At 50.6% G+C, this 12,131-nt stretch overlaps 2 protein-coding genes across 4 annotated transcripts in view; both read left to right on the top strand.

The window, feature by feature from the left end:
• vav1 (vav guanine nucleotide exchange factor 1) overlaps nucleotides 1-4,454 on the top strand; it is a 174,446-nt gene extending 169,992 nt beyond the window's left edge. For all 3 annotated transcript variants that reach the window (XM_085971773.1, XM_085971772.1, XM_085971771.1), the window contains exons 26-27: nucleotides 1,788-1,939; nucleotides 4,093-4,454. In XM_085971773.1, coding sequence (XP_085827899.1) covers nucleotides 1,788-1,939; nucleotides 4,093-4,149 — 209 coding nt within the window. In that variant the 3' untranslated portion in view covers nucleotides 4,150-4,454. The remainder of the gene's footprint in view (nucleotides 1-1,787; nucleotides 1,940-4,092) is intronic.
• Nucleotides 4,455-7,397: 2,943 nt separating this feature from the next.
• LOC147097728 (uncharacterized) overlaps nucleotides 7,398-12,131 on the top strand; it is a 30,569-nt gene continuing 25,835 nt past the window's right edge. Inside the window, exon 1 of the mRNA XM_085971769.1 lies at nucleotides 7,398-7,480. The gene's annotated coding sequence lies outside the window, so the exon portion shown is untranslated. The remainder of the gene's footprint in view (nucleotides 7,481-12,131) is intronic.

The raw sequence follows: 12,131 nt of genomic DNA, 5'->3' as shown, positions 1-12,131 counted from the left end.
TCAGCCTAGATTTTTGTGCTCAAGTCTCTGGAGTGGGATTTGAACACACAACCTCCTGACTAAGTCGAGAGTGCTGCCCGCTGAGCCAAGCGGCGTTAACCTATTTAACGTAAAATAGAAGACAAGTTTTGTGGGCACGTTAGTGGTTATGTTAATGGACTAATAATCCAGATAATGTGAATTCAAATCCCACCTTGGCAGTTTAAGAAATTGAATTCAGTTTAAAAAAAAAAAAAAAAAATCTGGAAATAAAAAGCTGGTAAAAGTTATTAGATTGACACTAAAACAATCAGCTGCCTCAATGGCTCAGAGAGTAACTATACCACATGATGTGGTACCACGCCATACATATCAGGAGAGTTCAGCTTTCATCCCTCATCTGTGTTAGGGCATCAGTGGGGTGGGAGGAGGCCTATAATTGTCCTGAGTGTTTCCATGGAAACGATGAAAAATATCAGTCACAATCCCTGCTCCTGGTCACCATCTAGCAACCCCTTCCCCTGCTCCCATCCCAATTGCTGGGATTGTACAGGCGTGGCTATTGGGTGATGAACAGGGTTGGACTTGACACGGCGACCCCACCGACAGTCGCTGTCAAGGCTCGCCTGTGAAGAAATACCTCTTGGTGAGATACCGGAGGCCCTCCGTAGCAGGAGTCACTGCTTTCGGAAAAGAAGGGGAGAAATAGGGGTGGCCAACCCTCCAGGATTGACCTGGAGTCTCCAGGAATTGAAGATTAATCTCCGGGACACTGCGGGGAGCAACACCCAGGAGAAAAATCACAGGGGCAATAAAAAAATAGTTTTTCTTATAAATTTCTTTGAACACTTTTGTTTATTAATTTAAAAATTATTAGTGATGGGGAGAAAAGGCTGTTTGACTGACAGTCCAGAATCATCCAATCAAGGGGGATGAAGAGTCTGTTTGCTTTCCGATTGGCCGTGGGATTGGCCATTATGATGGACATGTTGGGCGACCAATGGCAGGAGTCATAGAGTCATAGAGTTATACAGCACAGAAAGAGGCCCTTCAGCCCATCGTGTCCACGCCAGCCATCAAGTCCTGTCTATTCTAATCCCATTTACCAGCACTTGGTCCGTAGCCTTGTATGCTATGGCCTTTCAAGTGCTCATCTAAATGCTTCTTGAATGTTGTGAGGGTTCCTGCCTCTACCACCCTTTCAGGCAGTGAGTTCCAGGTTCCAACCACCCTCTGGGTGAAAAAGTTTTTCCTCAAATCCCCTCTAAACCTCCTGCCCCTTACCTTGAAACTATGCCCCCTTGTTATTGACCCCTCTACTAAGGGGAAAAGTTCCTTTCTATCTACCCTATCTATGCCCCTCATAATTTTGTACACCTCAATCAGGTCCCCCCTCAGCCTTCTCTGCTCTAAGGAAAACAACCCCAGCCTGTCCAGTCTGCCTTCATAGCTGAAGCGCTCCAGCCCAGGTAACATCCTGGTGAATCTCCTCCGCACCCTCTCCAAATCAATCACATCCTTTCTATAGTGTGGCAACCAGAACTGCACACAGTACTCCAGCTGTGGCCTAACTAGCGTTTTGTACAGCTCCATCATAACCTCCCTGCGGGGGCGGAGCGGTTGGAGACGGGAGGTCGTGAGTCGACTCCTCCAGGAATAGGTCCAATCAGAGCTAGCGACCCAAAGGGAGAAATGAGCACAAAGTGGTGCCGCAGAGTCGCTCTGCAACAGAGGGGGGGAGGGGGGAATCACAAAGGTACAGTTACCGCCAGCTGGTGATTCTTCCTTTCTCGTTTTGAATTTGTCAGGGACGAGTTTGAAGTGCTACGGGACAGCGAAGGCCAGGTACGACTTCTCAGCCAGGGACCGCTCGGAGCTGAGCTTGAAAGAAGGAGACGTAGTTAAAATCATTAACAAGAAAGCGTCGGCCGGCTGGTGGAAAGGAGAAGTATACGGCAAGGTGCGTGCGGAAAACTCGCGCCTTCCACCTTTAATTATTTTTCCCCCTTTTCCTTCCGCGCTGTATCCGCAGTTGACCCTCGCCGGCCACGCATTCGATAATTCCAAAGCTTAAAACAACCCCGTTTGTACATGTTCCATAACAGAAAGAACTTGAATTTAGATATAAAGCCTTTCACGACCTCGGGACGTCCAAAAGCACTTGTGAAATGTGGTCACTGTTGTAATGTAGAAAATTTGCGCACAGCAAGCTCCCACAAATGACAATGAGATCATGACCAGATGATTGAGGGATAAATATTGGCCAGGACACCGGGGAGAACTTCCCTGCTCTTCTTTGAAATACTGGCCGTGGGATCTTTTACGTCCACCTGAGAGAGCAAACGGGGCCTCGGTTTAACGTCTCATCTGAAAGACGGCACCTCTGACAGTGCAGCATTCCCTCAGTACTGCCCCTCTGACAGTGCAGCGCTCCCTCAGTACTGCCCCTCTGATAGTGCGGCACTCCCTCAGTACTGCCCCTCCGACAGTGCAGCACTCCCTCAGTACTGCCCCTCCGACAGTGCAGCATTCCCTCAGTACTGCCCCTCCGACAGTGCAGCGCTCCCTCAGTACTGCCCCTCCGACAGTGCGGCACTCCCTCAGTACTGCCCCTCCGACAGTGCGGCACTCCCTCAGTACTGCCCCTCCGACAGTGCGGCACTCCCTCAGTACTGCCCCTCCGACAGTGCGGCACTCCCTCAGCACTGCCCCTCCGACAGTGCGGCGCTCCCTCAGTACTGCCCCTCCGACAGTGCGGCACTCCCTCAGTACTGCCCCTCCGACAGTGCGGCACTCCCTCAGTACTGCCCCTCCGACAGTGCGGCACTCCCTCAGCACTGCCCCTCCGACAGTGCGGCGCTCCCTCAGTACTGCCCCTCTGACGGTGCGGTGCTCCCTCAGTACTGCCCTTCCGACAGTGCAGCACTCCCTCAGTACTGCCCCTCCGACAGTGCAGCGCTCCCTCAGTACTGCCCCTCCGACAGTGCAGCGCTCCCTCAGTACTGCCCCTCCGACGGTGCGGCGCTCCCTCAGTACTGCCCTTCCGACAGTGCGGCGCTCCCTCAGTACTGTCCCTCCAACAGTGCGGCACTCCCTCAGTACTGCCCCTCCAACAGTGTGGCGCTCCCTCAGTACTGCTCCCTCCGACCGTGCAGCGCTCCCTCAGTACTGCCCCTCCGACAGTGCGGTGCTCCCTCAGTACTGTCCCTCCAACAGTGTGGCGCTCCCTCAGTACTGCTCCCTCCGACCGTGCAGCGCTCCCTCAGTACTGTCCCTCCAACAGTGCGGCGCTCCCTCAGTACTGCCCCTCCGACAGTGCAGCGTTCCCTCAGTACTGCCCCTCCGACAGTGCGGCGCTCCCTCAGTACTGCACTAGGAGCGTCGGCCTAGATTTTTGTGCTCGAGTCTCTGGAGTGGGGACTTGAACCCCCAACGTTCTGACTCAGAGACGAGAGCACTGCCCACTGAGCCAGGGCTGACACTGAAAACTCAATTAATAGAATATTAATTATAGGATGGCACAAATGGAGACAGTTGGTGGGACGTCATGGTGATGCCACCCCTTTGAGAGTCAGTGATGTCACATCCCATCCCTCATCATGCTGTCAAACCTCAATTGTCACACAATCTGAGCAGCCCTACTTGGAACAGCTTGGGGTGGGTGGGGGGGGAGCGGTGAAAGACCAAGCTGGGGTTCTTTATATCATTCTCGTGATGTGGGCGTCGCTGGGAAGCACTTATTGTCCATAATAACATAAGAAATAGGAGCAGGAGTCGGCCATACGGCCACTCGAGCCTGCTCCGCCATTCAATGAGATCATGACTGATCATCGACCTCAACTCCATTCACCGGCCCGATCGCCATATCCCTTGATTCCCCTAGAGTCCAAAAATCTATCGATCTCGGCCTTGAATATGCTCAAAGACTCATCATCCACAGCCCTTTGTAGTAGAGAATTCCAAAGATATGAGAACATCCCAGAGTTGCCCCTTCGGAAGGTGGGGGTGGCTGGGCTGCCATCTTGAACCGCTGCAGTCCCTGCTGATAGTTTGTGAGTTGGTGGGTACACGTGGCCCGTCTGTAACATTGCCTGCTCTCTGGATATTTTTCAGGTCGGTTTATTCCCAGCCAACTATGTGGAGGAAGATTATTCGGATTACTGCTATTGAGCCTCCTTCCTCTCGTGGGCATTCTTGGAGGACTCCAGCCAAGAAGATTCTACTTCTGGACAGATGCTACTTCTGTGCGGTTCTCCACATCCAGAGCCTTGTGGTGTCCTAGTAATCTCAAGTATTAACCTTCTGAATTCTACAGTCCCTTTGTGAAGCTATAGATAAAAATTAGGATCTGTAATATCCTAAAGGCATATCCCTCTAGTCACAGACCATAAGCATTCCACTATTGTTTGCGTTCTTTATCTAGACAAGAACATTTCAATCTTTCTGTATTTATTAATACAGTATAAAAACGTCCTCAAGAACACTTTGTCAGTGTCTTTGTTTGGAAGGTCAACGAACTGAACTTGTATGTGTGAAGTATTTCGGGTAAAAGAAAAAGATGAAGACTCACGTTTCTCCAGCGCCTTTCACAACCTCAGGACGTCTCAAAGCGCTTTACAGCCAATGAAGTACTTTTTGAAGTGTAGTCACTGTTGTAATGTAGGAAACGCGGCAGCCAATTTGTGCACAGCAAGCTCCCACAAACAGCAATGTGATAATGACCCAGATAATCTGTTTTTAGTGATGTTGAATGAGGGATAAATATTGGCCCCAGGACACCGGGGATAACTCCCCTGCTCTTCTTCCAATAGTGGCCGTGGGATCTTTTACATCCACCTGAGAGGAGCAGACGGGGCCTCGGTTTAATGTCTCGTCCAAAAGACGGCACCTCCGACAGTGCGGCGCTCCCTCAGTACTGCCCCTCCGACAGTGCGGCGCTCCCTGAGTACTGTCCCTCCGACAGTGCGGCGCTCCCTCAGTACTGACCCTCCGACAGTGCGGCACTCCCTCAGTACTGCCCCTCCGACAGTGCGGCGCGGTGCTCCCTCAGTACTGCCCCTCTGACAGTGCGGCGCGGCGCTCCCTCAGTACTGCCCCTCCGACAGTGCGGCGCGGCGCTCCCTCAGTACTGCCCCTCCGACAGTGCGGCGCGGCGCTCCCTCAGTACTGCCCCTCCGCCAGTGCGGCGCGGCGCTCCCTCAGTACTGCCCCTCCGACAGTGCAGCGCTCCCTCAGTAATGCCCCTCCGACAGTGCGGCACTCCCTCAGTAATGCCCCTCTGACAGTGCGGCGCTCCCTCAGTACTGCCCCTCCGACAGTGCGGTGCTCCCTCAGTACTGCCCCTCCGACAGTGCGGCGATCCCTCAGTACTGCCCCTCCGACAGTGCGGCGATCCCTCAGTACTGTCCCTCCAACAGTGCAGCGCTCCCTCAGTACTGCCCCTCCAACAGTACGGCGCTCCCTCCGTACTGCCCCTCCGACAGTGCGGTGATCCCTCAGTACTGCCCCTCTGACAATGCAGCGCTCCCTCAGTACTGCCCCTCCGACAGTGCGGTGATCCCTCAGTACTGCCCCTCTGACAATGCAGCGCTCCCTCAGTACTGCCCCTCCGATCTGCAGTGTGCCCGTTTTACGCCTGAAAAAACAGGTGCAACACATAACCAATTTCTACCCCTTGAAGAGAGAGTCAGCTCAAACAGGACCACAGCAAGAACTTGTGTTAGTGCAGCACCTTCACTGCAGCCCAACAGACACCCAGCAGGAGTGTGGGAGGCTACTCAGGGTAAGTAGCCAAAGGCACGGTTAATGAGGCTGGCTTTGGGGAGGCTTCTGAAAGCGGGGCGAGCACGGCTTGGGGAAGGGCGTGCCGGAAGGTTGTGACGGGACGATTGGAGGCCGCGTCACTGATGGCAGAGTCTGTGCTGGGAGGCAAGGCCTGCGAGATACAAGGCTCCTGAAACAGTCGCTACACATCATTTCTTTTTTCATTTATTCATTCGCGGCATGTGGGCATCGCTGGCAAGGCTGGCATTTATTGCCCATCCCTAATTGCCCTCGAGAAGGTGGTGGTGAGCCGCCTTCTTGAACCGCTGCAGTCCATGTGGTGAACGTGCCCTTTACATTAGCACTTTGGGATGTCCTGTGGTCTTGAAAGCCGCTATATAAACTTTCTTTAAACAGCTACAGAAAAGAAATAGGCTTGAGATGTTAAATCCTGAGTCAGGAGGGGAGGCGACGACAAGGAGCCCACACTGCACACGTTTCATTCACTAATGCCCCCTCTTATCGAGTCATAACGGCACAGAAAGAGGCCGTTCGGCCCATCGAGTCCGTGCCGGCTCTCTGTAGAGCAATCCAGTCAGTCCCATTCCCCCGCTCTATCCCCGTAGCCCTGCAAGTTTATTTCCCTCAAGTGCCCATCCAGTCTCCCCTTGAAAACATTGAGTGTCTCCACTTCCACCACTTCCGTCGGCAGCGAGTTCCAGGTCCTCACCACTCGCTGCCTCAATTTCGTTAACCAGCCTTCTATGTGGTACTCTGTCAAGCGCCTTCCGCAAATCCATATAGACAACATCCATTGCATTCCCGTCATCAATCTTCCCTGTTACTTCATCGAAAAATTCAATTAGATTAGTCAAACACAATCTGCCTTTTACCAGCCTGGCCTCTTAATCTATTTCATTCCCTGTGCCTCTTTAGTCTTGACAAAGGGTTTTGACCCAAAACGTTGCCTCTAATTTCTCTCCACGGATGTTGCCTGGCCTGCTGAGTTTTTCCAGCATTTTCTGTTGTTATTTCGGATTTCCAGCATCTGCAGTATTTTGCTATCGTTCTAGTGTTTGGTTCACTGCCGCACCTCTTCTAGGAATGCCTACCTTGAAGAAGTTCTGCTCTTCTCTTCGACGGGGTCTCCATTTGGCTCTTCAACCTTGTTCATCTTCATTACTTTCAGTTTATACCTCTTAATGTCTCTTCTCTTTTGTCCTCTCCCAGCCTGGCCTCTTAATCTATTTCATTCCCTGTGCCTCTTTAGTCTTGACAAAGGGTTTTGACCCGAAACTTTGACTCTAATTTCTCTCCACGGATGTTGCCTGGCCTGCTGAGTTTTTCCAGCATTTTCTGTTGTTATTTCTGCCTTTTACAAATCCGTGTTGGCTCTCCTTAATTAGCTTAAATCTCTCCAAGTGCCCGTTAATTTTTTCCCTTGATTATTGTTTCTATAACTTTACCCACCACTGATGTTAAACTGACCGGCCTGTAGTTACTGGGATTGTCCTTACACCCTTTCTTGAACAATGGTGTCACATTTGCCACTTTCCAATCTTGATCTGCCTCAGCCTCTTGGCTCTCCTTCTGCCTTTGCAGTAACTAAGAAACAGCAGCGTTGCCAGGGAGATGGCCCTTGACTCATACTCATCGGGGAACCAGAGCTAAACGGGATGGCTGCGAAGCATTCTCTCAAAAACTTGGGAATATTGAAAACCGAGAGTCGGAGGAACAGGTGAGATGAGCAGGGAGTGGGTCAGGTCAACGGTGAGAGGCAGGATTTCTCCCAGGTAGTGTGGGGAGGAATAAAACCCAACGTCAACATGTCTCTCTCACTGACAGACAGTTAATCCTCGGACACTTTCTCTTGATCGATTTAAGTTTGACTATTCAACCTGGGACCTACTTTAATAACTCACACTTTGAATTAAAGGGAAACTGCTTGTCCCTCGGTTGTAATGTTCTCAGACGAGCGTTGGGTTCGATAAAATCCGACCTCGCATGGGAAATCAATCACAACTCCATTTATTGAGCTGCAACCAACTTCACATTTAGCAGTTTTGACAGTTTACAACCCCTACCTTACATACCAATAATGTTCCCCGTGATTTTGTCCTGGGGCTGTGTGGTCCCTTTAACGTTCAAAAAGTCCGCGTTTGCGTCACTTTCTCAATTTAAAAGCCGGCTCGCCTGCTTGGCGGGACCCGCCCGGAGCGCCTTGCGGTCGCACACCTTAAAGGGAACATTGCAGATCAATGGTGGCCAATAGTCAATATTTATCCCTCAACCAACATCACGAAAACAGATTATCTGCTCATCACCTCATTGCTGCTTGTGGGAGCTTGCTGTGCGCAAATTGGCTGCTGCCTTTCCTACATTACAGCAGTGACTACTTCTTCTTCTTAGGCAGTCCCTCGGAACCGAGGATGACTTGCTTCCACACTAAAAATGAGTTCTCAGGTGACTGATGAGTCCAAAGCGGGACCTACAGTCTCTGTCACAGGTGGGGCAGACGGTGGTTGAAGGGGCGGGTGGGTGGGGTGCTTGGGTTGACGTGTGCTCCTTCCGCTGTTTGCGCTTGGCTTCCGCTTGCTCCCGGCGAAGAGACTCGAGGTGTTCAGCGCCTTCCCGGATGCTTCTCCTCCACTTTGTGCGGTCTTGGGCCAGGGATTCCCAGGTGTCGGTGGGGATGTTACACTTTTTCCAAGGAGGCTTTGAGGGTGTCCTTGAAGCGTTTCCGCTTCCCACCTGGGGCTCTCTTGCCGTGTCGGAGCTCCGGGTAGAGCGCTTGTTTTGGGGAGTCTCGTATCGGACATGCGGACAATGTGACCCGTCCATCGGAGCTGATTGAGCGTGGTCAAAGCTTCGATGCTGGGGATGTTGGCATTCAAAAGTAGCCTCTTCATTAAATAGCTCTCTAAGGGGCGGGGGTGGGCGCGGACATAGAAAGGGGCCAGTCCCTGACTGTGGGTGACAAGAACTGCGGGACCATCGCGAGAGAAGTTGGAACCAAAAAAAAACTCCCAAGAATGACACTGTCCCTTTAAATGCTTCTGGCCCCATTCTTTAAAAGTGTTTTGCCAAAAGCAACATAGTGCTAATTTCCCATGGGCTTCACTCGACCACTGACCATCGGGAGGTCCTATAAATCATGGTGATGTATTAGCGGAGTCTCGCTCTTTCTCTAAGGTTGGAAGGGATGTCCAAAAACAATCAAATGGGAGGGGTGCGGGCCTTATTAAGTGGGTAATGCCCGCCAATTTTCTCCCCTCTGTTCCTCTCTTTGAAGGCGGCGAGTCCTATTTTGGAGACTGTCCCGCACTCGCAGGGGGTTGCTCCCCCTTTGCACTTTGCCCAAACCGTTGACCTTGCGGCGTGAGCCGGGGCCATCAGTGGACTGTTTGACGGCGCAACGGAACATCGATTCCCATCCTCCGCTGAGCCGCAAATTGCGGAAGGATCAGATATCCTGGTTGATTTCATAGAATCGGACAGCACAGAAGGAGGCCATTCGGCCCATCGAGTCTGCGCCAGCTCTTTCGAAGAGCGATCCCGTTAGTCCCACCCCCCTGCTCTTTCCCCATATCCCTGTAATTGTTTCTCCTTCAAGTATTTGTCGAATTCCCTTTTGAAGGCTACTATTGAATCTGTATCCACCGCCCTATCAGGCAGCGCATTCCAAATCCTAACCAGACTTTCCTAAAAATGTTTTTCCTCAGGTTCTTTTACCAATCACCTTAAATAGCGACCCATCAGCCATTGAAAACAGTTTCTCTTTATTTACTCTATCTAAACCCTTCATGATTCTAAACACCTCCAGCAAATACCCTCTCAGCCTTCTTTGCTCCAAGGAGAACAACCCCAGTTTCTCTAGTCTAGCCACGTAACTGTATTCCCTCATCCCCCGGGACCATTTTAGAAAATCTCTCCTGTTACCCTCTCCGAAGTCTTCGCGTCCTTCCTAAAGTGTGGTGCCCAGATTTGGACACAATACTCCAGCTGGCTTTTTGCACCCTGTGCCTCTAGTTATAAAGCCCAGGCTTTAGTAACTGCTTTGTTAACCTATCCTGTCACCTTCAAAGATCTGTGCACAAACAGCCCCCAGGTCTCTCTGTTCTTGCACCCCCTTTAAAATATGGGCGCAGTACAGACTCAAAAGACTACAGTAATTGGAAGATTTTAGATAGTTTCAAATTGTTCCTGTTTTCCGAACTTTGCTCATTTGCGTAGCTTCAGGTTTAACTATGGACGGGTGCGGAGAGCAGGAAATTATGGGAGCCAAAGACAATGGCCAGAATTTTCATTACCTGGGCGAGTCAGAACGGCGTTCTTCTTATCATCCCCCTCCTCAGAGCGACTTTCCCTTAATAGCGCCTATTAACATAGAAACATAGAAAAATAGGAGCAGGAGTCGGCCATTCGGCCCTTCGAGCCTGCTCCGCCATTCAATATGATCATGGCTGATCCTCTATCTCAATACCATATTCCCGCTCTCTCCACATACCCCTTGATGCCTTTTGTGTCTAGAAATCTATCTATCTCCTTCTTAAATATATTCAGTGACTTGGCCTCCACAGCCTTCTGTGGTAGAGAATTCCACAGGTTCACCACCCTCTGAGTGAAGAAGTTTCTCCTCATCTCAGTCCTAAATGTCCTACCCCGTATCCTGAGACTGTGACCCCTTGTTCTAGACTCCCCAGCCAGGGGAAACATCCTCCCTGCACCCAGTCTGTCTAGCCCTGTCACAATTTTATACATTTCAATGAGATCCCCTCTCATTCTTCTAAACTCTAGTGCATGCAGGCCTAGTCGACCCAATCTCTCCTCGTACGACAGTCCTGCCATCCCAGGAATCAGTCTGGTGAACCTTCGCTGCTCTCCCTCTATGGCAAGTATATCCTTAAGGCAGGCCTGCACGTTTCCTGGCCCTGTTAAAATGGTGCCGGTCCAATGACGTCATGGATGGGGGTATATAAAGCAGCCTTGGCCACATTGCATTTAAAGGTTCATCTGGGAGTGTGCAGGGAGGATATTCACCCATTCCTGGTGCTGACATCAAAGAGTGGGGCTTCTCTGCTAATCACCGCAGCGGAGGTCAACTCACTCATCGTAGCGCAGGGGTGAAACCTGCAATCTTCCGGTCTGTACTGCTCTGTCATGTTGCAAGGTATTGCCTCTTTAATAAGAACGAAACCCTTGCCTTTAAATGTTTTTTTGGGGGTGCTGTTGCTCTTGTGCCAGACTGTAACTTTAAGCCCTGTGTTCAACGGCCTAAAGGACAAACAGTCCTTCGCTGGGCGGTTTGGCCAGAAGTCTCCGCAGTTCACTGTTCTGTGAGAAGGCACTGAGTTTTTTTCGGGCGGTTCTCTCAATTTCGCTGAAAAGATCCAGAATTTCAATGGTTCATGTTGCAATATTTTCTTCTTTTTATGTAGCTTATCTCCCTTTCCTGCAGTAGAATACAAGGGGGTAGAAGTTATGTTGCAGCTGTACAAAGCCCTGGTTAAACCACACCTGGAGCACTGTGAGCAGTTCTGGGCATCGCACCTTAGGAAGGATATATTGGCCTTGGAGGGAGTGCAGCGTAATGATACCCGGACTCCAAGGGTTAAATTACGAGGCGAGATTGTATTCCCTAGAATTTAGAAGGTTAAGGGGTGATCTGATCGAAGTTTTCAGGATATTAAGGGGAACAGATAGGGTAGAGAGAGAGAAACTATTTCCACTGGTTAGGGATTCTAGGACTAGGGGGCATAGTCAAAAAATTAGAGCCAGACCTTTCAGGAGTGAAATTAGGAAACACTTCTACACACAAAGGGTGGTAGACGTTTGGAACTCTCTTCCGCAAACAGCAATTGATGCTGGATCAATTGTTAATTTTAAATCGGAGATTGATAGCCTTTTGTTAACCAAAGGTATTAAGGGATATGGGGGAAAGGCGGGTGGATGGAGTTAGGTCGTAGATCAGCCATGATCTCAGTGAATGGCGGAACAGGCGCGAGGTGCTAAATGGACTCCTCCTGTTCCTATGTTCCTATGTAGTACATTTCCACGGGTGATGTCTGCCCACCATCCATTTCTTCATGTGGGAGGCTGGATGGGCTAATAAATCTCGTGTGGCATCACACCCAAGCCCGATTTGTCCTCGGCTGACCTCTGCGCAGAGTCACTGAATGAGTCACTGGCCAAGGATAAGGACCACCAGGTTCTTAAAATAGAGGTTCAGGCTTATTGACTTCTTTCTGCGAATTTGGTACTCATTAAGGTAGGGGGATGTGAAGTTGGCAATGTGAAGTGGAATAATTTCTATTTCAGGGACCCGGTTTTGGTATCAGTCACTCCCAAGGTAAGTAGAATATGGTTGTGCGCAGAGTAAAACTTGCTGT

This window comes from Somniosus microcephalus, chromosome 31 (genome assembly GCF_052327205.1).
Source record: "Somniosus microcephalus isolate GS21.2 chromosome 31, FLI_Smic_1.0, whole genome shotgun sequence".
Taxonomy (NCBI): Eukaryota; Metazoa; Chordata; class Chondrichthyes; order Squaliformes; family Somniosidae; genus Somniosus; species Somniosus microcephalus.
The sequence above is the reverse complement of the archived record's forward strand: the minus strand, read 5'-3'. Positions and strand labels throughout refer to the sequence as shown.